General features: G+C 42.1%; 1 protein-coding gene across 4 annotated transcripts in view; it reads left to right on the forward strand.

Annotated features, from left to right (window-relative positions):
* The window catches only part of LOC139379034 (protein phosphatase 3 catalytic subunit alpha), a 136,041-nt gene that overhangs the window by 100,437 nt on the left and 8,912 nt on the right, over nucleotides 1-26,692 (forward strand). For 2 of the 4 annotated variants that reach the window (XM_071121761.1, XM_071121759.1), the window contains exons 7-13: nucleotides 5,273-5,350; nucleotides 5,975-6,069; nucleotides 15,351-15,476; nucleotides 16,294-16,365; nucleotides 20,487-20,513; nucleotides 22,769-22,853; nucleotides 24,174-24,271. In XM_071121761.1, coding sequence (XP_070977862.1) covers nucleotides 5,273-5,350; nucleotides 5,975-6,069; nucleotides 15,351-15,476; nucleotides 16,294-16,365; nucleotides 20,487-20,513; nucleotides 22,769-22,853; nucleotides 24,174-24,271 — 581 coding nt within the window. The remainder of the gene's footprint in view (nucleotides 1-5,272; nucleotides 5,351-5,974; nucleotides 6,070-15,350; nucleotides 15,477-16,293; nucleotides 16,366-20,486; nucleotides 20,514-22,768; nucleotides 22,854-24,173; nucleotides 24,272-26,692) is intronic. The other 2 variants (XM_071121760.1, XM_071121762.1) reach the window with 1 other exon arrangement.

The raw sequence follows: 26,692 nt of genomic DNA on the forward strand, positions 1-26,692 counted from the left end.
ATTGTTCTTCCTCTGTCAACCATGGTTACTTGCAAGGAAACACGTGCCGTCATCATTGCTTTGCACAAAAAGAGCTTCACAGGCAAGGATATTGCTGCCAGTAAGATTGCACCTAAATCGACCATTTATCGGATCATCAAGAACTTCAAGGAGAGGGGTTCAATTGTTGTGAAGAAGGCTTCAGGGTGCCCAAGAAAGTCCAGCAAGCTCCAGGACCGTCTCCTAAAGTTGATTCAGCTGCGGGATTGGGGCACCACCAGTACCGAGCTTGCTCAGGAATAGCAGCAGGCAGGTGTGAGTGCATCTGCATGCACAGTAACTTTTGGAGGATGGCCTGGTGTCAAGAAGGGCAGCAAAGAAGCCACTTCTCTCCAGGAAAAACATCAGGGACAGACTGATATTCTGCAAAAGGTACAGGGATTGGACTGCTGAGGACTGGGGTAAAGTCATTTTCTCTAATAAATCCCCTTTATGATTATTTGGGGCATCTGGAAAAAAAGCTTATCGGGAGAAGACAAGGTGAGCGCTACCGTCAGTCCTGTGTCATGCCAACAGTAAAGCATCCTGAGCCCATTCATGTGTGGGGTTGCTTCTCAGCCAAGGGAGTCTGCTCACTCACAATTTTGCCTAAGAACACAGCCATGAATTAAGAATGGTACCAACACTTCCTCCGAGAGCAATTTCTCCCAACCATCAAGGAACAGTTTGGTGGCGAACAATGCCCTTTCCAGCATGATTGCGCACCTTGCCATAAGGCAAAAGTGATAACTAAGTGGCTCGGGGAATAAAACATCAATATTTTGGGTCCATGGCCAGGAAACTCCCCAGACCTTAATCCCATTGAGAACTTGTCAATCCTCAAGAGACGGGTGGACTAACAAAAACCCACAAATTCTGACAAACTCCAAGCATTGATTATGCAAGAATGGGCTGCCATCAGTCAGGATGTGGCCCAGAAGTTAATTGGCAGCATGCCAGGGCGGATTGCAGAGGTCTTGAAAAAGAAGGGTCAACACTTCAAACATTGACTCTGCATCAACTTCATGTAATTGTCAATAAAAGCCTTTGACACTTATGAAATGCTTGTAAATATACTTCAGTATTCCATAGTAACATCTGACAAAAATATCTAAAGACACTGAAGCAGCAAACTTTGTGAAAATTTATATTTGTGTCATTCTCAAAACTTTTGGCCACGACTGTAGATATTCCATTAAAAATCAGCTGTTTCCAGCTACAATAGTCATTTACAACATTAGCAATGTCTACACTGTATTTCTGATCAATATAATGTTATTTTAATGGGAAGAAAATGTGTTTTTATTTAAAAAACAAGGACATTTCTAAGTGACCCCAAACTTTTGAACGATAGTGTATATTTTAGAGTAAGGCTGTAACGTAACATAATGTGGAAAAAGTCAAGGTGTCTGAATACTTTCCGAACACACTGTTTGAACTTGGCTTGGCTTAAATTCCTCTGTGGCCTTGGGCTGCATCCCAAATGTCACTACATTTCCCTACATAGTGCACTCCTTTTGACCAGAGTCCTTTATGGGTAGTGCACTATATAGGGAATAGGATGCTATTTGACATGTAACCTTGTTGTTTTCCCCTAGGCTGGATCTGCCTGCAGGGCTCATTGTAATTGGCAGCACACTTGCATGCTGAGTTTATGGGCCAGCTTCAAGCTCCAGACTAAAAGGAGAACAATTCGCCAGTCGGAGAAAAAATACTCAGTTTAGTCCCTTTTCCTGATTCTGACAGCTGTGTCTTATTCCAGCACCATAGGCCCCCTCATAACTGTTTTACACACATTACTGAGGTGTGAAATTGCATGTTGTTTTGAATACAGGCCCCATCTTTTCAAGCCCGCTATAGCCTAGCGGACACTTTGCTTGTTCACTAAATATGTTTTATTTTTTGAACCATTGATTACTATTTGTGAGTAGCCTAAGCAGGTAATTGCATGGTATTTTCGTTACTTTATGAAAATAGCCCTTAATTGGATTTTGGCTGTACAATTGATTCACAGAGTACACTGTCAGATTTGAGGTAGACAGGGTGTGCATGTATTTGTTAGGGACAGTGCACAACTGTTGGATGGCCAACATCTGTGTCCCAGAACAGATGTCAACTCTTTCAGCACAAAATGTATTTAGTCTTCTGAGAAATACCTAGCAACAGCATCTGCTAAACAGTGAAAGGTGCATGGAAAGAAATAATGGATTCAAATAATGAATCGAGATGGATATTAGATGCACACTTTTTATTATCCTCGACGCAATGCGATCACACCACAAAGAAACCGTACACACACTTAGGCAATGTTCCTCTTTCAGTTGTATTTTCTCTCCTCATGTGACCAGTAACAGAATGAACTTATACCTAGACCTATTTCTAGGTTTAAGTCCACTTTGAGTGACAAAGCAAAGTACTCTCAGCTGAGAAGCCTGATGTGCAACTGTGCCACTCAAAGCGTATCCTGTTACCCGTCTGACAAGGAAATGTGATTTGAGACACATTTGTTTACTTTTAGTGAAGTGAGAATTATTGTTATCTTGTCTACTATTTGTCCTGGATATTAACTGTAGGGTGAGGACATTGGATGTTACCAGAAGTGCCCAGTGGCCAGAAGTGCAAGGCTTCACGAAAAAAATCCATCTACCTATCACACAGAGCAGTAAGCTACCCTCTAGCTCCAAAAGCATTCAGCAATGGAGACTCGTACTGAGCAAAGAGCATGACCATTGTTATGCAAATGAGCCATATCCAGCAACAAGCACTTGAGTTTAGCCTCCTGCGCAGAGCTAAATGATCTCACGTACGTCACGCATTTCCTAATGTACAGCTGATGTGTATTTTTCTCAATGTGAAATGGTTGATTATTTGAAGCCTACAATACAATACCAACATGAGTAGGTTGCACAATGAGTGTGGTTCTTTGAACGATTTGTAAACAGTCTGAGAATATTGCATACAGTGCCTTGCGAAAGTATTCGGCCCCCTTGAACTTTGTGACCTTTTGCCACATTTCAGGCTTCAAACATAAAGATATAAAACTGTATTTTTTTGTGAAGAATCAACAACAAGTGGGACACAATCATGAAGTGGAACGACATTTATTGGATATTTCAAACTTTTTTAACAAATCAAAAACTGAAAAATTGGGCGTGCAAAATTATTCAGCCCCCTTAAGTTAATACTTTGTAGCGCCACCTTTTGCTGCGATTGCAGCTGTAAGTCGCTTGGGGTATGTCTCTATCAGTTTTGCACATCGAGAGACAGCTCGAGCTCAGTGAGGTTGGATGGAGAGCATTTGTGAACAGCAGTTTTCAGTTCTTTCCACAGATTCTCGATTGGATTCAGGTCTGGACTTTGACTTGGCCATTCTAACACCTGGATATGTTTATTTTTGAACCATTCTATTGTAGATTTTGCTTTATGTTTTGGATCATTGTCTTGTTGGAAGACAAATCTCCATCCCAGTCTCAGGTCTTTTGCAGACTCCATCAGGTTTTCTTCCAGAATGGTCCTGTATTTGGCTCCATCCATCTTCCCATCAATTTTAACCATCTTCCCTGTCCCTGCTGAAGAAAAGCAGGCCCAAACCATGATGCTGCCACCACCATGTTTGACAGTGGGGATGGTGTGTTCAGGGTGATGAGCTGTGTTGCTTTTACGCCAAACATAACGTTTTGCATTGTTGCCAAAAAGTTCAATTTTGGTTTCATCTGACCAGAGCACCTTCTTCCACATGTTTGGTGTGTCTCCCAGGTGGCTTGTGGCAAACTTTAAACAACACTTTTTATGGATATCTTTAAGAAATGGCTTTCTTCTTGCCACCCCTCCATAAAGGCCAGATTTGTGCAATATACGACTGATTGTTGTCCTATGGACAGAGTCTCCCACCTCAGCTGTAGATCTCTGCAGTTCATCCAGAGTGATCATGGGCCTCTTGGCTGCATCTCTGATCAGTCTTCTCCTTGTATGAGCTGAAAGTTTAGAGGGACGGCCAGGTCTTGGTAGATTTGCAGTGGTCTGATACTCCTTCCATTTCAATATTATCGCTTGCACAGTGCTCCTTGGGATGTTTAAAGCTTGGGAAATCTTTTTGTATCCAAATCCGGCTTTAAACTTCTTCACAACAGTATCTCGGACCTGCCTGGTGTGTTCCTTGTTCTTCATGATGCTCTCTGCGCTTTTAACGGATCTCTGAGACTATCACAGTGCAGGTGCATTTATACGGAGACTTGATTACACACAGTTGGATTGTATTTATCATCATTAGTCATTTAGGTCAACATTGGATCATTCAGAGATCCTCACTGAACTTCTGGAGAGAGTTTGCTGCACTGAAAGTAAAGGGGCTAAATAATTTTGCACGCCCAATTTTTCAGTTTTTGATTTGTTAAAAAAGTTTGAAATATCCAATAAATGTCGTTCCACTTCATGATTGTGTCCCACTTGTTGATGATTCTTCACAGAAAAAATACAGTTTTATATCTTTATGTTTGAAGCCTGAAATGTGGCGAAAGGTCGCAAAGTTCAAGGGGGCCGAATACTTTCGCAAGGCACTGTATTTATCCTTGGATGGCTCTCATGTGACATCAGCTGTTCATGGACTAGCCTTTAGAAGTTGTTGTGGTCGGGAGTTATGGAAGGATTTGGACTCACAGTTGCATTCTGTTTCCCAAGGTCACTCACTTACTAAACGTTCCTTCTCCGGTAGTTGATTTAGGAATGTTTTCAACGTAACTGTTTTTTAGGGGGTTGTTGGCTGTGTGACTAGGGCCTACCTCACTGAGAGCGAAAGGACATTTCCAGTGGACTTTTGGTGTCTTTGGTAAGGAAAGGTTATGGCATGGAAAATACTGCAACTGTCCTATACTGTAATTACTATCAGTTTGTTTTGGCCACCTTCATCTCAGCCTGTTCAGAACCGCATGAGTATGCAAAAGCTACACACACACACACACACACACACACACACGAACATACACACACACACACACACGAACATACACACACACACACACACACACACACACACTAAATAAATAAAGTGTTTGTTGAGAAACCACACACCTGCTGGATTATTTTGTTTACCCTTTCTGATGGTAACATGATGAAGATGCATCTGCTATATTTACAAATGTATTCAAATACATTTGAATGAATATCTATTTCAATTATGTGTCAACGAAATCTAATCACTGTCTTTAGATCAAATTAGACCCGTTAATCAAGCATGTGTCATCTTGTCTTCCAACAGCTACCCCGCTGTCTGCGACTTTCTACAACACAATAACTTGTTATCTGTCATTCGAGCCCATGAAGCACAGGACGCCGGGTAAGTGTCCTCTTTTTACCCTCCGCTGACTGCTACAGCCCTTCTCCTTGGACAACTATGTCGCTTGAGTTTACGCAAGTAAACATTTGAACCTGTTGTTTACTAAAAAATTGTGCTGTATTAAAAGTTACAGAGTTTTGGCCATCAGAGCCCCTTCAAAGGACTTTGATAGCAAGCATGTCAAAACGTTGAAGAAAAGGCTGAGGCAGAGGGGAGCGCCCAAACTGACCGAAGGCTTGTCGCCCTGTTTGTGTTTCTGCACTCCCGCTGCTTGTCCACGCAGACCGTCTGGTCCCACTCAAAGAGCAAGGACAGCTTGACATACAAGTCAGCCTTAGGCACAGCTCTAGGATCAGATTACCGTGTCCAAATCAATGAAATTGCTCCTCAGGGCACTGTTGACTTCATCCACATGCACAATGTGTATGTTACATTATTATATGACCTGTTGTAATATATGCCATTTAGCAGGCCCCTTTATTTTAAACGATTTTAAAGTAATGCGTGCGTACATTTCAGATGGTCCTGGGAATCGAACCCGCTGCTCTACCACACTGAGCTACAGAGTATTAGGTAGTGTTGTTGTAACGGCGACGGTAATCATGATGCCGTCTCTCCCTCTAGGTACCGCATGTACAGGAAGAGCCAGACGACAGGGTTTCCTTCTCTCATCACCATCTTCTCAGCACCCAACTACCTAGACGTCTACAATAACAAAGGTAAGCACAGAGTCCCCAGTATTCATTACCTCGACTATGTATTAGTTTATTTTGCGTCTCTTGGGTTGGTTTAGATGGGGATGGGCTGGACTGGACTAACTGCGGTCCATTTGGCATGCACACTCTGGAGGAGGCTGGACACAGACAGACCTTTGTGAAGTGAGTCAGCACAAAAAGTCTCAGAGCAACTCTTTTTGTCCAATAGGGGCACCAGAGGGGAGTTTCCAGGACAGGGAGAAGGGGATGGGGCTGTTTTTGACACACACACACAGAGAAAGAGACTGCCATTTTCCCCATGGGGGCATATTTTCGCATAGGTGTGAATTGGGGCAAAGCCAGTGAGTTTACTTGAGGGCATGTGTTGAGATGTTTTGAGGTATTTTTGTCAGTCTTACAGTGGGCTATGTTGACAGGTTGTTGTTTTAACCTTGGTGTTCCCTGTTCTCGGCACACTTTGATATCTAATCCCAGCTTTGCCAACTCAAAGGTAAAGAGCTTTAAATAGCCAGCCTTGTGGAGCACAGTCAGGAACGCAGGCAATTACTCAGCCCTGTTAGATTCTACTTCCCACTGTAGTTTTATGGTGCATTTAACATCGGTTGCATATTTCCTCAAATGTTTTTTTTATGGTTAAAAAGAGTTTGACTCAGGCGATGTCGTTTTCTAGGATTATTTTCTATTCTCTTGAAACAACAAGGGATAGTGCTTCTAAATGAAGAGGTAAGAAGAGAACATTCTCTATGTTATTTCTGTTAAGAACCGCCCAATGAGGCACAAATATGTTTAGAATCTGTCTGATCATTAAATTAGGCGGGGGCAGGGGCAGGGCGCCCAATTGAAACGCAAGTGACCGTAATAGATTGATCTTCTCTCATCTTGGACTGGGGCCTCGGTTGCGAGCGCTGCAGTCTAGTGATTGATGGCCGGTCGATGGCCACTGTAAATCTAAAAGGAGCCCGTCGTCTCTATGAAGACGTTGCCAGATTCAAATTAACCGGGGCCCCTCCCCAATGGTCTGCGGTCCTGGGACAGTGTAACCCTTATCATAGAGGGGATGCCGACAGAGCCAGGAAACCCCTAGCCGGTGGTTTCACAGGTAAAGAAATAAAAACCAAAACACAAAGGCCAACATTGCTGAGTGGATAAAATGTAAAGGCCACATAGCTCCTTTTTTTTAAGGATAAGATAAATTGTAGAATCAGATTGTTCCACCCCTGAGACAAGGGTCTACTACTCTACAGGGTCTCCTGTCAGGGGTCAAGTTGTCTGTGGTCACATGAGCTGGAGCTGGGTTGTCACTGATGGTCACTCAGGCTAATGTGTTATGCTCCTCCTGCTACTTCCCTGACATTACACTGGTGTGTAGAGAGAGATGAACTATGGTACACCCTGCACTCAAATGAAAACACACCGCCATGATTGCTCTATCTCGCTCCCTCCCTCTCTCTCACTCTCACCCTCTTCTCTCCCACCCCCTCTCTCCCACCCCCTCTCTCTCTTTATCCTTTCTCTCCATGAGCTGTAAACATGAAAACTGGCTGCTGCAACACAATATAGAGGAGGTTGGAGGACTCCAAGGGGGAAATAATATTTGTGCATGCTATATTGTCTAGCTGCTTAATTAAAATCTCCCAGCTCAACAAGACCCTTCGGTCGCTGGGCCTGCCTCTTGGACAGTGATGGCAATTACGCATATTCAAACACATATAAGGCATTTACCTGTTTTTCCCCTGCCGTATGTTGTTGGTGCTTGTGTTTAGACAGTTGGAAGTGTGACGGGGAGACAGAAGTAGATGGACGGCTTTGAAAGTGTCAGACTGGGGATTCAGGCATGTGTGGTGAGAAGTTGGCTGTGTTAATCACCAGGTCAAACTTCAGCACAAACATTTAGCCTACCTGCTTCTTAATCAGCACAAACATTTAGCCTACCTGCTTCTTAATCAGCACAAACATTTAGCCTACCTGCTTCTTAATCAGCACAGACATTTAGCCTACCTGCTGCTTAATCAGCACAAACATTTAGCCTACCTGCTTCTTAATCAGCACAAACATTTAGCCTACCTGCTTCTTAATCAGCACAAACATTTAGCCTACCTGCTTCCTAATCAGCACAAACATTTAGCCTACCTGCTTCTTAATCAGCACAAACATTTAGCCTACCTGCTTCTTAATCAGCACAAACATTTAGCTTACCTGCTTCTTAATCAGCACAAACAGTTAGCCTACCTGCTTCTTAATCAGCACAAACATTTAGCCTACCTGCTTCTTAATCAGCACAAACATTTAGCCTACCTGCTTCTTAATCAGCACAAACATTTAGCCTACCTGCTTCCTAATCAGCACAAACATTTAGCCTACCTGCTTCTTAATCAGCACAAACATTTAGCCTACCTGCTTCTTAATCAGCACAAACATTTAGCCTACCTGCTTCCTAATAAGCACAAACATTTAGCCTACCTGCTTCTTAATCAGCACAAACATTTAGCCTACCTGCTTCTTAATCAGCACAAACATTTAGCCTACCTGCTTCTTAATCAGCACAAACATTTAGCCTACCTGCTTCTTAATCAGCACAAACATTTAGCCTACCTGCTTCTTAATCAGCACAAACATTTAGCCTACCTGCTTCTTAAACAGACATCTTTCCCCTTCTCTCTCATGTTTTTCGTCCTGTTGCTCTAGAGAGGACAGGCTCAGAGATATGGCCGAGGCCATTGTTCATTGACCTCTGGGGGTCAAATGTCAAGAGTTCAGTTTCCTGTGAGGTTGGCATGTGGCGGTGCGATCGTACGAGGGGTGGAAAGAGATGGCATGCTGGCGTGGAAAAAATATCACGTTGGCATCCCCGGGGCAGGAATGGTGACAGTGAACAAGGGAATTTTCCGCCTCGTCACGGACGACAGCGTGGGGACCTTGTCTGGATGTTCTGCAGGGATTCCCACCCCCTCCAGCCAGAGCACATCAGAGCAGAATGGGGAGGTTCTGTTTTCCTCTCTGGATTTCTGGGTGGGAAGTTGGATGGGACTCTTGGCAAGAGAGGACCAGTTAACCAATAAACATTCCATTGTTATTATTTAGTCTCCTTCTGTGACTTAACAATAGTTAAGATCAAGACCTCAATTATTGATCAATGACAACTCAATCTGCATTATTACTAACACTGTACTGTGTAGTCTACTGTATTGCACTGCAACAGTGATCTACTCGGATCAAATATGTGTTCGATGATAAATTGAAGTGAAGTGAAAAATCAAAACAGCCCATTTCCCTCTATTTCCTGTCTGCCTCTGTTACATGAATACAGAGAGGTAGACCGTAGAGTCTGATGGGCAGACAGACAGTACAGGAGGAAGAATTAAGCCAGAGGAGGTAGAGAGGAACTTTCATCCCTCTGCCCAGCTTCCCTCCATCCCTCCAGACAAAGGGGATCAGAGAGCCGTCCTCGTTACGAAGGGAGGAAAACCCTTCTCAGCAGGCACTCCTCTGTAAATAATGTAGGAGAAGACAGACCGGTGGGTAGGCGTCGGGATGACTTGACCGTGGTAGTGTGTGTGTGTGTGTGTGTTAAAGCACAGAGTCTGGTGTTTTCCCCTAAGAAGCACTAGAGGAGCATGCAGCTTTATCAGAGCAACAGAGACCCCCGGTGGTCATCTGAGGAACTGCAAGGAACCTCCAAAAATATTATGATTTTTTTTTTGAAAATGTATTGATTTGTGTTTTTTTTTTTTTTTTTTTTTTTTACATTTTATTATTTTATGAAAAGCAAGTCACGTGTTAGGAATATTTGGTCCTTTCTGGAATCAAACCCAGAACGCTGGTGTCACAAACGACAACGAGCTGAGCCTTGTAGCATGAGGGGTTGCTTGTTGTAAGCCACTAACTGCATAGATCCTACAATGCAAGTGGATTTGTGCTTTCTGAGTTTGTGTGTCTGTATCTAAGAGAAGGCACAGCAGCTCATAAGAATGGTTGCTGATACTCAAGGCTGCACCGTTTGCTTGCTCCCCCACCCGCTCGTCTCACCACTGTATCACCAACCCCAACTCTCACCAAGCCCACTCCAAGTGAATGTTAGTCTGGCTGTAGCTGTACAGACTCATGACATGCAGATGGCTGGCATGCCGCGTTTGATGACTGGCTATTCTCAAACCCAGTCAGGAGACGCCCTGAGGCAGAAAAGTCCCCACCGGGACCCGACCTCGGTGTCAGCTTTCCCCTCAACGAATCTGGGCCACATTGGCTGGGTGTTGCGGGTGGGAGTGGGAGCAGATTGCTGTATAAAGGGGGTTAGGCAGCAGTGTCTGCCTGTGTGGTTCCCTGGCCTGTTGCAACGTGATAACACCTTACCCTGATTAGACCAACTAGGTCATTGGCCCAGGCCCAGGTCTAATACTAATGGGGCTGCTGTGTGAGCCAAAATAGCAAAGTATTCTAATACAAGTTGAAGTCATACATAATGTATTTTTTTTATTTTTTTTATTTTTATCATCATTCTAAAACATCCATGAGAATCTATAGATTTTTCATGATACAAAAAAGGATTGGATTTTTTGGGGGGACCGCGATTATATGTTTTCTTACTGTACCTACTCATTCAAGGGTTTTCATTTATTTTTTCATTTATATTTTCTACATTGTACAGCAATAGTAACTATGAAATAACACATATGGAATCATATAGTAACCAAAAAAGTGTTAAACAAATCAAAACATATTTTATATTTGAGATTCTTCAAAGTAGCCACCCTTTGCCTTGATGACAGTTTTGCACACTATTGGCATTCTCTCAACCAGCTTCATGAGGAATGATTTTCCAACAGTCTTGAAGGAGTTCCCACATATGCTGAGCACTTGTTGGCTGCTTTTCCTTCACTCTGCGGTCCGACTCATCCCAAACCATCTCAATCGGGTTGAGGTCGAGTGATTGCGGAGGCCAGGTCATCTGATGCAGCACTCAATCTCTCCCCTTCTTGGTCAAATAGCCCTTACAACATGTGTTTTGGGTCATTGTTCTGTTGAAAAACAAATGATAGTCCAACTTAGTGCAAACCAGATGGGATGGCGTATCGCTGCAGAATGCTGTGGTAGCCATACTGGTTAAGTGTGCCTTGAATTCTAAATAAATCACTGATAGTGTCACCAGCAAAGCCCCATCACACCTCCTCCTCCATGCTTCACGGTGGGAATTACACATGCGGAAATCATCCGTTCACCTACTCTGCATCTCAGAAAGACATGGCGGTTGGAACCAAACATCTCAAATTTGGACACATCAGACCAAAGGACAGTTTTCCACTGGTCTAATGTCCATTGCTCGTGTTTCTTGCCCAAGCAAGTCTCTTCTTATTATAATTGTCTTTTAGTAGTGGTTTCTTTGCAGCAATTCGACCATGAAGGCCTGATTCACGCAGTCTCCACTGAACCGTTGATGTTGAGATGTGTCTGTTACTTGAATTCCGTGAAGCATTTATTTGGGCTGTAATCTGAGGTGTAGTTAACTCTGATGAATTTATCCTCTGCAGCAGAGGTAACTCTAGGTCTTCCTTTCCTGTGGCGGTCCTCATGAGAGCCAGTTTCATCATAGCACATGATGGTTTTTGCACTTGAAGAAACTTTAAAAGTGATTGACATTTTCCTGTCTTAAAGTAATGATGGACTGTCGTTTGTCTTTGCTTATTTGAGCTGTTCTTGACATAATATGGACTTGGTCTTTTACCAAATAGGGCTATCTTCTGTATACCGCCCCTACCTTCTCACAACACAACTGATTGGCTCAAACACATTAAGAAGGAAAAAAAATCAACAAATTAACTTGCATTCCAGGTGACTACCTCATGAAGCTGGTTGAGAGAATGCCAAGAGTGTGCAAAGCTGTCATGAAGGCAAAGGGTGGCTACTTTGAAAAATCTCGTCTCAAATATATTTTGATTTTTTTAACACTTTTTTGGTTACTACATGATTCCATATGTGTTATTTCATAGTTTTGATGTCTTCACTATTATTCTACTGTAGAAAATTGTACAAAGAAAAAGTGAAAAGAAAAGGTGTGTCCAAACTTTTGACTGGTACTGTGTGTTTCTCTCATAAACACTGAGGGTTAAACTGGTTGTTGATACAGCCTCGGTTTCTGACCCCATCTTTGGTATGTTACAATTGCCTCCCAGAGAATTTGGTGTTTTATACAGATCCAATATTCCATGCATATATTGGCACAGAAAAAACTATGCACAAGACCTCTGGAGACCCCTGTTTGCACTAGACCTCTGGAGCAGTACTGCATACTGTGGCGAACCAAAGCACTCCTCTTGGTTCTCCGATAAACTTTCTCCCTTTGTTTTATCTCCTGTGGAACTTACAAGTAGATTTGCTGTGTTTCAGCGTATTTTTCTGCACCAGCTTTTCCTTTCAACATCCCTCCACCGCCATCCTCTCTCCTTCTGACTCTCCAATCATCTCTCTCTCTATCGCTCTCTATAATCATCTTACTCTCTCTCTAATCATCTCTCTCTCTCTCTCTCTCTCCCTCTTCCCTCACTTCATCTCTCTCACCTCCCTCCCCCTCTTCCCCGCCTCTTTCTCACTCTCTCCTTTCACCCTCTCCCTCCATGCCTCCCTCCATTCATCCCTAACCAGAAATTCAAGTTCTTTCTCTAAGGAATGGAGGGAGGGATGGCCCATATGCTGAGCAAGGTGTTTTTCTTGGTTTAATTCATGTTTTAAATCCCTTTAAATGATGCTGGGACTGTAGTGGTGGGGGTTGAGGGCTTGGAATTAAGACGAAAGAACATTTTGGAAGAGCCGAGGATGGATTTAAAAGGCCAGCTGTGTTGAACAGGACATAGCGGAGACAGACTAGGTATTTTTAGTTAATACCGCTGTTTTAATTGCAAGACACAATGTCCCTTGTGGTGTAAAACTGACAGGTTTATTGGGGTTTAGTGACGAGCTGGATTTACAGTTTTATGGATAGTTTTATAATGCACTCTATGGATGTTCTAGGATAGAAGGCCCTCTGAATTTATTCATAATGCTATGTACCCCAGTGGTTCGTTCAACATGTTACAGTAGTTTTTACAGTAGTTTACTTAAAGCATCCAGGTATAATTCATTATGATGCAGTTATTAGCCCATTATGATGTATTGTAATCTCGAAATGATCCAGACAACATCATAGAGAGACAAAACATTCTATATATACCTTGCTATAAAACATGAATAACATACATGCTTATAACAAGTTGTAATACATAATACCTGGATGCTTTTTTTTTTTCATTTTCCTTTTTTCTTTGTGTGTGTATATATATATATATATATATATATATCTATATATATATATATATATATCAAAAAATAAAGGGAACACTTAAACAACACAATGTAACTCCACGTGTCTGCTCAAACGGTCAGAAACAGACTCCATGAGGGTGGTATGAGGGCCCGACGTCCACAGGTGGGGGTTGTGCTTACAGCCCAACACCGTGCAGGACGTTTGGCATTTGCCAGAGAACACCAAGATTGGCAAATTCGCCACTGGCGCCCTGTGCTCTTCACAGATGAAAGCAGGTTCACACTGAGCACATGTGACAGACGTGACAGAGTCTGGAGACGCCATGGAGAACGTTCTGCTGCCTGCAACATCCTCCAGCATGATCGGTTTGGCGGTGGGTCAGTTATGGTGTGGGGTGGCATTTCTTTGGGGGGCCGCACAGCCCTCCATGTGCTCGCCAGAGGTAGCCTGACTGCCATTAGGTACCAAGATGAGATCCTCAGACCCCTTGTGAGACCATATGCTGGTGCAGTTGGCCCTGGGTTCCTCCTAATGCAAGACAATGCTAGACCTCATGTGGCTGGAGTGTGTCAGCAGTTCTTGCAAGAGGAAGGCATTGATGCTATGGACTGGCCCGCCCGTTCCCCAGACCTGAATCCAATTGAGCACATCTGGGACATCATGTCTCGCTCCATCCACCAACAGACTGTCCAGGAGTTAGCGGATGCTTTAGTCCAGGTCTGGGAGGAGATCCCTCAGGAGACCATCCGCCACCTCATCAGGAGCATGCCCAGGCGTTGTAGGGAGGTCATACAGGCACGTGGAGGCCACACACACTACTGAGCCTCATTTTGACTTGTTTTAAGGACATTGCATCAAAGTTGGATCAGCCTGTAGTGTGGTTTTCCACTTTAATTTTGAGTGTGACTCCAAATCCAGACCTCCATGAGTTGATACATTTGATTTCCATTGATCATTTTTGTGTGATTTTGTTGTCAGCACATTCAACTATGTAAAGAAAAAAGTATTTAATAAGATCATTCAGATCTGTGTTATTTTAGTGTTCCCTTTCTTTTTTTGAGCAGTTATATATTTTTTCTCCCCAATTTCGTGGTATCCAATTGGTAGTTACAGTCTTATTTCATCACTGCAACAGCCGTATGGACTCGGGAGAGGCGAAGGTCGAGAGCTGTGCGTCCTTCTTGACACACTGTCCACTTAACCCGGAAGCTAGCCACACCAATGTGTTGGAGGAAACACTGTGCACCTGGCGACCTGTCAGCGTGCACTGCGCCCGGCCCGCCACAGGAGTCGCTAGTGTGCGATGGGACAAGAACACTGGATGCTTTAAGTAAAGTGATACCGACATGGATTGTGTCAGATGAAATTTCCCAATTTTTCTACTTCATATTCATAATCTCCAGCACCACCCCAACACCAACATAGGGTATATGAAAATTGCACATTTTTATGTATTGTAGTAAAAAAAATAAAGGAAGATGCATGTTTCCAATTACATCATCAACCAGTTAGCAGGCTATTAGTAGGCAACGCCTACTCATAAATGGTTAAAATCACATGATGGACACCGATGTCATCGGAAACACTTTTTTTCCTCTGTTTTTTACTTCAAAACATAGAAACGCGCCATTTTCATATATGCTGATGTTAGGGTAGTAGTAGAAATGATGAAAATGAAGTTGTAAATGTTTGAAATGTTCCTTTAAAACACCTCTCCATGGGCCTGTTCCGTAGGATGTAAAATTACAGAAAGAAATGTATCAAGTAGAACTGAAATGATTGTCTATCAGATAGAATAGAATCATGTCATCTCTATACATTCTATTTCTGTCTGCAACATACAGTGTTTCACATCCCTGAATAAGTACTTACTCAAAAATGTGGAGGAAATCAATTATCTCATTTTTTTTTGTAATGAATCTTAAATGGCTGAAGTAACCAGTACATATTTTTTTAAGTTAATCTAAATGTCTTTGCCTGTTCCCTACAGCTGCAGTACTGAAGTATGAGAACAACGTGATGAACATCAGGCAGTTCAACTGCTCACCTCACCCCTACTGGCTGCCCAACTTCATGGATGTCTTCACCTGGTCCCTCCCCTTTGTCGGGGAGAAAGGTGAGCGGGACACACCCACACATTGACAACCCTGTCAAATGTGAAGTTCAAGTCAATTTAATACATTTAGGAAACTGTTGTTGTGGCTGTTATTAGGACTCCCATGCAGTGTTATATGTGGCTATAAACATGCCTAACAACACAACAACTAGAAATAGCAATTGAGATGACCAATTATCACACCCAGTGGTATATGTGGATATAGTCATGCCTAACGTATCAGCCAAAAATATCAAATGAGATGTGTCCTTAACAATTATCACATCAAATGTCATTCAGCATAACGCCACAAGGTTGTCAAAAGGAATTTACGGTATCTTTGACTGCATGTATTTTAGTATAATGTGTCATAAGGCTGAAGGTGACATACATCCACTTTAATCTCCAGCACACCCAGTCACCCCTCCTTTACATGCTGCTGACATCTACTGTACTAAAGTAGCATGACAAGTTACAATTTACATTCTCTGTTTAATTTAATCAATGTGTAAACTATGAGTTATCTTATCCAAGACCCCACTCCCACTTACACAACCCTCCCCCCATCTCTTTGTTCACCACTGGAGTGTAGTTAAATGTGGAAACACCCCAAACCATTTCCCAAACACTGTAGTTGGATGTCACATTTTAGGCATGGCTCACATTCTAGCAGCTAGTCCTAGCTCTCCCTCACACTCCCTTCCTTCCTCTCTCCCTTATGTCTTCTCTCTCTCTCTCTCTCTCTCTGTTTCTTTCTCTCTCTCCCCACCCCCTTCCTGTTTTTCTCTCTCTCTTCTCCCCTTCCTTTCTCTCTCTCTCCCTCTCTCTCTCTCTCTAGTCACTGAGATGCTGGTTAACGTGTTAAGCATCTGCTCCAATGATGAGCTGACGACAGACGAGGAGATCGATGGTAAGTCTGTGTAGTGTGCCATTGACTGGTACTATTTCCTCTCATGTTGCCACGACAGGTTAGATTAGCCCAATTCCCTCGCAGGTGCTCCCTCCCCTCTCTGTTTCACTCCAAAACTGTATTCAAATGTAATTTAAGCAAAAGCTAAAAAGCGAGATCTAATGACATGACATTGCTGACTTCACTCTATATGAGTATTGGAATGATTGGGAATGGGGAATAGAGCCCCAATGTTGAGTTGTCATAATACCCATAAAACCTAGTGGTCAAACAGGGAAATGGTTCCAATTGTTTTAAAAGTCACCTTGTCTGAGATATATTTACATGGTTATCAAAATGTCACGCCAGGGTAATAAGTCTACACGGAACACAGCCCTCATGTTGTGTCTCTAAAATCCCCTATTGGAAAAATGTATGGTGGAAAAACTAAAAATGACAATGTCCCTGTTAGACCGCTAGGTTGTATGGGTATTATGACTCATACTGTGGTAGTCTATAGGGCAAGAGAGGAAGGACGGATCATTATGAGCGTTGACTTTCTCTCTGTGATTGACTATACTTCCACTAGAGGGCAAAATCTACCAATGGAACATCATCAGCTCAACACATACATTTGGCATTTACTTTCTTTGGATCAGTAGAAACATGACAGTGCAAGATGCCCGCATGGATGCACACACACACACACACACACACACACACACACACACACATATATACACATATATACACATATATACACACACACACACACACACACACATACATATACACATATATACACACACACACACATACCACACACACACACACACACACACACATACATATACACACACACACATATACACACACACACACACACATACCACACACACACACACATATACACACACATATACACACACACACACACACACACATACCACACACACACACACATATACACACACACACACACACACACACACACATCACTGTTCCTACAGAGCTTCCACGACCCTGGCTATAGTAAAGTTTGATACTAGCCGACAGAATGACTTGTAAAACCATGACCACAGAGAGACTGTCAAAGCATACAGCAAAGAGATGCAGTTTTTAGGACTGACTTCATGTTTAACTTTGTATTTTACACTGTCACTGTTTTTATTCAACACTATTCGAATAAAAAAACATGAGCTGGCGCACACCCACAAAAAAATATTTTAGGTGGAGGTGCTGACTAACGGCGAATTAACTATAAATTATACAAAATAAAGAGTCGCACACTCAATATATAAACTCCCAGTAATTTATTGAGTAAATCAGCAACGTTTGGGCATCACTGTGCCTTCTTCAGGGTAATGTCATGAATGCTTGAACCAGGTTATGTAGGCAAACAGTGCAATTAGTGCAACCAATGACAATAGTGAGGGATGTGTGATAATTATTAAGTTAATTTGAATGAATTGAGGGAAACTGTTAAAAAAACAATAGTTTATGGCATATTGAATATATTGGCTATTGTTATCATATGGAAACAAATTTAAATATTGTACATAATATTAGCCTCAACATACATTATTGTTTAATTAAATGTCACATATTTAATTGTTTTCTATTTTGTTTTGTTACATGTAATCTTTTGGTTCAACCATAATGAATAATAAGCATCAACAACTGGGGGAACATGTTGGGTGTACGCTGATAAGCTGTAGGAAGAATATATCAATTTATAAGACTTGTTCATAAAAGAGACAATTGTTCATATGAAGGGCCTGAGATCAAAGTCAATATTCAGACCACTAGGGGTCAATGTTTTAGATAGGATATCCAGTAAGCCTCCCTTAGTAGTAGGATGATCTCGATGTTACCTCTCCTTGGTAGAGCAACATGCTCAATGCCTGGGTATTTGAGGGAGGAGATTGGATGGTTAGTGTAAACAAAGTGAGCTGCTACTGGATAGTCAATGTTCTTACGCCTGATTGAGCTGCGGTATTCAGCTATGCGTTGTTTTAATTGTCTTTTCGTTTGTCCTGCGTAGGCTTTCCCACATGAACAGGTGATGAGATAGATTTTTCCCTTGGTCTTGCATGAGATGATACCCCTAACAGTGATTTTTCGACCTGTATGTGGGTGTCTGAAGAAAGATGTTTTTATAGTGCTATTGCACTGTGCGTATGAGCCAAATTTGTAGTTCCCATTTGGAATTAATGTCGAGAGTGTCTGAGTGGGCTCAGGGGGCAAGTCCGATCTCACCAAGCTATCTCCAATATTGCGACCACGCTTATAGACCACCAGTGGGGGTTCCTTGAAGAGGTTATGAATTTTGTGGTCTGATTGCAGAATATGCCAGTGCTTCTTCAGGATTGCTTTGATTTTCTCCGAACACTTGGTATACTTGGTGCAAAAGACGGTTGCGTTGTTTTTTTCTTTGTTTGAATTTTTTGCAATTCCTCTCTTGGTTTTAGAGATATTTTCATCATTCCAGCATCAAGAGCTTTATACTTGTAGCCTCTCATTTAGAACTTATGTCTCTTCTTTCTTTTTTTTTGCATTGCCTTCAAGATTCGTTTAACCCAGGCTGTGGTAGACCATTCTTGAGGGGAAGGGGATGCGTACTATCCGCACATAGCAGGGTTATGAACAATTCTCTCTTTTATGAACAAGTCTTATAAATGTATATATTCTTTCTACAGCTTATCAGTGTACTGGTTGAGAGAACGCCAATAGTGTGCAAAGCTGTCATCAAGGCAAAGGGTGGCTACTTTGAAGAATCTAAAATATATTTTGATTTGTTTAACACTTTTTTTGGTTACTACATGATTCCATGTGTTATTTCATAGTTTTGATGTCTTCACTATTATTCTACAATGTAGAAAATAGTTTTTTTTTTTTTTATTGAAAAAAAATGGAATGAGTAAGTGTGTCAACTTTTGACTGGTACTGTATATTAGGCCTACTGCCCAAACAATTCCTACAGAACAGTTTTTATTAGGTTAATGTGACATTGTTTAAGTCATGTTGAAAAGAAATCTGAGCGGTAGATGTCGGCTTTCTTTTTAACTGCGAAAGTGATTTTGGCTCAGAAAAGGTTGGTGACCAGTGTTGGTAGAGATGGTTTGGAACACCCATTCCTAGATAAGCCCTAAATACTCCATCCCGTCTCTTATTTACCAAAGTCACACACGTTACCATAACTCTATACGGAGGGGGAAGGAATGCTTAGGTCATATCCTGTTCCTGTATGGCAGGAAGTGGCGTGTTATAGAAAATGGCTTCTAACCCTTGACTCTAACATTGGTTTGCCTGACTGCCAAAACTTCCTGCTCCGGCCAAACGCTGCACCACATCAACCTAAGTACCTCCCCGAAGATTTCAAGAACACAGACACATTCTGACCATTCTGATTGGTCAGAGAAACCGATGGGTTGGGCGAGAGCCAGAACACATGTGGGTAAAGCGGCGTTTTGAAAATGTGTCATTGGCTTTGATACTCTGATTTGTTAGAGATAATCCAATCGCTGATGACTTTGATTTGAACAACACCCCTCATTTTGACGTCACTACAAATGACTTGAATGATGGCAGTCTCAGACTGAAGTATGTAGTGAACATAAAGCAGTGAACATAGGTCATATCCTGTTCCTGTATGGCAGGAAGTGGTGTGTTATAGGAGAATGATTCGAACCCTTGACCCTAACGTTGATAGCTGACAGACACTTCTTAGTCACTCACAGCCTTGGTGACTAACATCTCATCATTTCCTAATTTTCTTTCCTTCACTGTCTTTCTTCAGTAGCTTAATATTCATTTTGTTGATGTTCCTATTCTTTGCGTTATTTATTTATTTGTTTCTCTTCTCTCATCTAGGTCTCTCTCTCACGTCTCTCCCCCTCGCCGATGCTGTGTCATTTCATTATTTCCGTGGTTACCTCATCTAATTTGTCTCTCTTCTTTTCTGTTTTTCAGAGTTTTGTTTTAAGCCATTGCTTTTCTTTATGCTTGATGGGTGTGTGTTTGCCTTTTCTCTCTTTCCTCTCCACCTCCTCTTCCTCCTCCTTGGCTTCCTCTGTCATTCTTCTGCCATTCACTGATCTCTCTTGTCTTTTCTGTTCTCTTCTGGGGGTGTTCTTGAGAAGGACAACTAATATATGTCCCCAAGAAAGGTACAACCCTCAGCTCTACCGCCAATATACCTTTGTGCTGGTGCTTGCTCTTGCACATGCATTTTGGGAGCCAATTAACTAACCCAAGACGTAAATGTGTTGTAACATTTATGCTCAGTTTGGTTATTGATATTTATCAGTAAAAATAGAATATATAATCAATCTATAAAAATATAGAATGTAGACATGCACCAAAATTCAATCAATTGCAGGTAAAGGTCAACTGCACTGTAGGTTCACTCAGAATGTTGACACTATACAGTATTGGGTCACTTTTTGGATAGTCCAAATGTTCCATCTATTGATGGTCTACCGATGGTTATAATATTAACAAACTATCTGTTGATAAGCAACTGCTTGCTAGGGTTACGGTTATGGTTAGAATATGGGTTAGGGTTAAGTTTAGTGTTAGGATAAGGGTTAAGGTTAGGGTTAGTAGATAGTTAGTTGAAATGTTACTGATAGTCTATAGAGCATCTACAGATGGACTATCCAAATAAAGTGTTACACAGTATTTTAACAGACTGGTATAGTTTTGAGTGGTGAACAGCTTGCACGGTGTGTTGGCTTCAATACTGGTAACTTAAACATAGCTTAAACATTTTCAGCGAACCTGCAGGACGGTTATCTGCACTTGAGTGAATTAGCGTTAGCCTATAGCTTCAATATAAACAGTGCAGGGTAGTCAGTCCTCGATATGCTTCACCTCTTTCCTGTGTAGAATGCCCAAAAGTCCAGCTAGCTGTAGCTCAATGTGAGAAGATGGGATACTCAGTACTGTCCCTAGTTGTCCGACCAAGGGAACACACTCCACTAGAGTCTCTCACTGTTATCTGCATACTCATTATTCTCTCTCCATATATTTCTAAGCACTTGTATTCATTTCCGTCTCTCACACTCCACCTCACTACCACTTTCCAAGCTGGGTCACAAAAGGGTCCTAGTGTCAAACACAAGTCATCCTGTCACAACATACAAGCTCTTAGACCAGGCTATATTCTAGACCAGGCTATATTCTAGACCAGGCTATAGTTTTCACCAGGCTATATTTTTCATCAGGCTATATTCTAGACCAGGTTATATTCTAGACCAGGTTATATTCTAGACCAGGCTATATTCTAGACCAGGCTATATTCTTGACCAGGCTATATTCTAGACCAGGCTATATTCTAGACCAGGCTATATTCTAGACCAGGCTATATTCTTCACCAGGCTATATTCTAGACCAGGCTATATTCTTCACCAGGCTATATTCTTCACCAGGCTATATTCTTCACCAGGCTATATTCTTCACCAGGCTATATTCTTCACCAGGCTATATTCTTCACCAGGCTATATTCTTGACCAGGCTATATTCTTGACCAGGCTATATTCTTCACCAGGCTATATTCTTCACCAGGCTATATTCCTCACCAGGCTATATTCTTCACCAGGCTATATTCTTTACCAAGCTATATTCTTCTTCTCCAAGCAGAAATAGAAACATGGGTCATGTTCATTAGGGCACACCGTAGAAACACTTTTTGCAACAGAAAATTAAAACAAACGTTTCTTTCAAATAGTACCTCCCCATTTATCTCTGTTGAAATGTTTTCTTCCAGTCCGTGCCAACTGAACACGAACATGTAAGATGACAGTTTTAGATTGTTTACACCTTGTACGTTCAGAACCATTATATAACACGGGCCTCACAAAGCAAAGGGAATTGATAGCAGGTCATCTGCAGTGCTTTTCAATGTCTGATTAGGCCAGGCAGAGTGTTTGAGGGAGTACTTTATCGATTGGTGCCTACAGGGTCCCTCTAGACAGGCTATTGGTGCTGATGCATCGAACACCAAGCTTCACCTCTTTCTCAGAATGCCTTTCATACTAAGACATAACCAGGGAATCGCAGTGGTGGAGTGAGATTCAAAGTCCTGGTTCGGGTTGGTTTTACTTTGAACTTCAATACTACATAGTGTATTTTGATGTGATATGACACTCCTGTGCAAAAAACATTTGCTAAATTATTCAAGTGTCAAATAAATGTCAACTAAACATTTAGGAAACGATTCCTTTGTATCAGTGGTAGTCACTCAAACATGTACTCTACTTAGACACACAAAACACAACTTAGTGTTAAGTTTTACTAGCTCATGTCTGGTAATGAGCACACCTTAAAGAAAATGCCTTACCCAGATAAGCAGACATGTTGTGATGGTTTGAAACAGCCTGACTGTCTGACCCTGAGAACTGCGTGCGTGCGTGTGTTATAGGTGCCACAGCCTCTGCACGCAAGGAGGTCATCAGGAACAAGATCCGTGCCATTGGCAAGATGGCGAGGGTATTCTCTGTCCTAAGGTATTTATTAGGAATCATCGCTGTAAGTCTGGGTGTGCATTTCCATTATACCAATGTTTATGTATTTTATCATATGTGCCCAGTTACATGATCCTAGGCAGAAGTCATTGTACATTGTACATTACAGGAATGCCGTTTTACATAAACAATGTCTACATAAACAGGTCTTAATAACAACCCACTGGGCACAGACGTCAATTCAACGTCTATTCCACGTTGGTTCACCAACATTTCATTGAAATGACGTGGAAACAACGTTGATTCAACCAGTGTGTGCCCAGTGGGAAACTCACAGCTGAGAATACGGCTGCAATGAAAAGCTTTTAACAAAGGCTTATTTATACAGTATAACTTACTCAGGGGTATTCAAAGTTGGTGCCGTGACCCCTGGGGGGGGGGGGGGGGGGGAGTCACCAGTGAACTGCAGTGGGGTATGCAATTTATTTGTCTTGTGTACATTTTTATAAGAACAAAGACTTAAGAATACAGATTATTGAATGGGACAGTAGCTCTGCCACTAGAGATTCTGGGTTCGAGTCCAGGCTCTGTCACAGCCAACCGCGACTGGGGCGGCGCACAATTGGCCCAGCGTCGTCCGGGTTAGGGGAGGGTTCGGCTGGCAAGGATGTCAAGGATGACACGGTCGCCAGGTGTACAGTGTTTCCTCCAACATAATTGGTGCGACTGGCTTCCGGGTTATGTGGGCATTGTGTTAAGAAGCAGTGCGGCTTGGTTGGGTTGTGTTTTGGAGGACGCACGGCTCTCGACCTTCGCATCTCCAGAGTCCGTACGGGAGTTGCAGCGATGGGACAAGACTATAACTACCAATTGGGGAGCAATAGGAGCAGTAACTTTCATAAACATTGAGAAATCAGATACATTTGTTGAATCATGTGTGCTAGTATAGGGCTAGGAACACAGGACATTGGTGGCACCTTAATTGGGGAGAACGGGCTCATGGTAATGGTTGGGACGAAATAGGTGGAATGGTATCAAATACCATTGTTCCATGTGTTTGATGCCATTCCATTAAATCCGTTCCAGCCATTATTATGAGCCGTCCTCCCCTCAGCAGCCTCCACTGGCTAGAACCACAATGTGTGATGTTGGGAGTACGTGAGACTTGAGAAACACTTTTTTGAGAAGTTGAGAAACACTATTTCACATGAACGCATCAGTTCTGCATGCTATATTTCCATCTGAACGTTGCTTAATGTGTTTTTCACGTGCAGGAATGAGCTTGCTATAAGGCCTACATGTTCTAGGGGCTATATTTCTATCTGAACTTTTTTGTCATTTGTTTGTTTGTTGTCCCTGCAGGGAGGAGAGTGAAAGTGTGTTGACACTGAAGGGGCTGACCCCCACCGGCATGCTGCCCAGTGGAGTGCTGTCCGGGGGCAAGGAGAAGCTCCAGAATGGTAAACCCCACAACACACGCCCTGGACCTCCATGTCCAGCCCACAACACCCCTCACACTGTTATATATAAGATTTTATTAGCAGTACATCTACTTTAAAGACCTGAAACTTATTGAGCCTTTTGGGTGGGGGGGGTGTCTAGAATTAAGCCTGCTATATTTTATATGACTTTTATGTCACAGAACACAGTTGCAGCAGTGGTAAATACTATGTAACTACCTGTGGGTCAGCGTTTCCTCAAACTCAGTCCTGGGGACCCCAAGCGGTGCACATCTTGTTATTTACCCTAGTACTAAACAGCTGATTTAAATAATCAACTCATCATAAAGCTTTATTTGAATCAGCTGTGTAGTGCTAGGGCAAAAACCAAAATGTGCACCCCTTGGAGTGGCTTTAGATAATGCAGATATTAAATGTTAGAAGTTGACCCTCTGTGTCCCCATTGTCTCTTCTAATGCTGTCTTGCTTTCCTTACCCCCCCCCCCCCCCCCCTCTCTCCACCTTTCTCTCTGCAATCTACTGGTTATATCTCAAATATTGTCTGTGTTTTCTTCTTTCTCGTCTCTCCCTAGAAACCACAGGTATAATCTGTTGTGCAAGTATTCTGTCAGCAGTGTTTTGTGAGAATATTGTAGAATTCACCCTCCCATGTTGAATTCCAAACACTCCCAAAACCCGTCTGACGATCGATCGATCTCCTTTACGTGACAGACTAGCATTAAAATATGCTTTTCCACAGGGAAGACATTTCTTCCAAAGATGATGAGTCGAATTGAATAATCTACCCACTGAATCGGGCTACAACATAGCCAATTTAGAATTTCTATTTATGTTCTATAGAACCAAAACGTGGACCTTGATTTTACAAATTGTAAGTCATTTTTAAGAAGTCAGGGAGGCTAAGGATCGACTACGATTCAGATTAATTGGAATTGACATAAACAACTGTGGATGTAAGGGGATCAATATTGTCCACCTTGTCATCCACAAACAAGGCAGAAATCCAAACAACTTCACTCTCCTCTCTTCAGGCTCTCTTGGTCAGTTTGTCTCCTCTGTCAGTTTTTCTGTCAGTTGTTTTAGTATGTACAGTGGTTCCTCCTTTAAATGTTGTGTCATACTGCAGCACACCTTGCATTCTATGGCACGTTATTTAATTGTCAGCCATTTTTTACATTAATGCTAGTTTGACCACCAGAGGGCAAATTTGATAATCTCCCATATTGACATTACTAGAGAATTTAAAACCTTTTTTGTAATAACATAGTACATGGGATTGATTGTAAGAAATTTGGCTTAATTCATTGGATTACTATCATGATGTTTCCATTCCGAGATAAACTAAAAACTAAACCCTTAGGGTTTCCGTTAGGATAGAATGGGAAATATTGAGCTGTACAACGTGACGGTCGGGAGTAGGCTACAGCATAAGAGGATTGGAGAAATCTAAATTAATATGTAAGGGGCATAACATTTCCACACCCTAATTGTAGTGTAACCAATACTCATTTTGCCTATGGTAGGCCTACAGTATATCTAAAAATATTTTTTTCAATGACGTGACTCTCCGCCAATAATTACATTTAGAGGATTGGAAGATTCTAAATTAAATATCTAGGGGCATTTTCCATTAGGATCTGTGAGAATATCTAAGGGGCTTTTATATAATTCTAAATTCATTAATAATAATAATAATTGCTTTGTTTAAAAAGTATTGATATTTTGGAGATCGTGTTTTATTTAACATAGAGTGAGCGAGGAAAAAGGCAATTATTGAACATTGGGTGAGCCATTCTCACTAATTTGTAAATAAAGAGTCATCAGAGTCCCTGGGTTCGCGCCCAGTAACCGGCCGCGACCGGGAGGTCCGTGGGGCGACGCACAATTGGCCAAGCGTCGTCCGGGTTAGGGAGGGCTTGGTCGGTAGGGATGTCCTTGTCTCATCGCGCACCAGCGACTCCTGTGGCGGGCTGGGCGCAGTGCGCGCTAACCAAGGTTGCCAGGTGCACAGTGTTTCCTCTGACACATTGGTGCGGCTGGCTTCCGGGTTGGATGCGCGATGTGTTAAGAAGCAGTGCGGCTTGGTTGGGTTGTGTATCGGAGGACGCATGACTTTCAACCTTCGTCTCTCCCGAGCCCGTACGGGAGTTGTAGCGATGAGACAAGATAGTAGCTACTACAACAATTGGATACCATGAAATTGGGGAGAAAATGTTGTAAAATTACAACAACAAAAAAATATAATAATAATTTATTTCTGGAGAAACCTAACTTGATTATTTAGCAGACATCACATGCTTACATTCAGTCAATACATGTATCTTAAGAATATCATGGAATATAATTGAGCATTTTCATTTCTCCAATGGACGTTCACATAGACGTTCACAGCGGGAAGGCTATGTACAAAGATATTTTGGA

This window comes from Oncorhynchus clarkii, chromosome 21 (assembly GCF_045791955.1).
Source record: "Oncorhynchus clarkii lewisi isolate Uvic-CL-2024 chromosome 21, UVic_Ocla_1.0, whole genome shotgun sequence".
Taxonomy (NCBI): domain Eukaryota; kingdom Metazoa; phylum Chordata; class Actinopteri; order Salmoniformes; family Salmonidae; genus Oncorhynchus; species Oncorhynchus clarkii.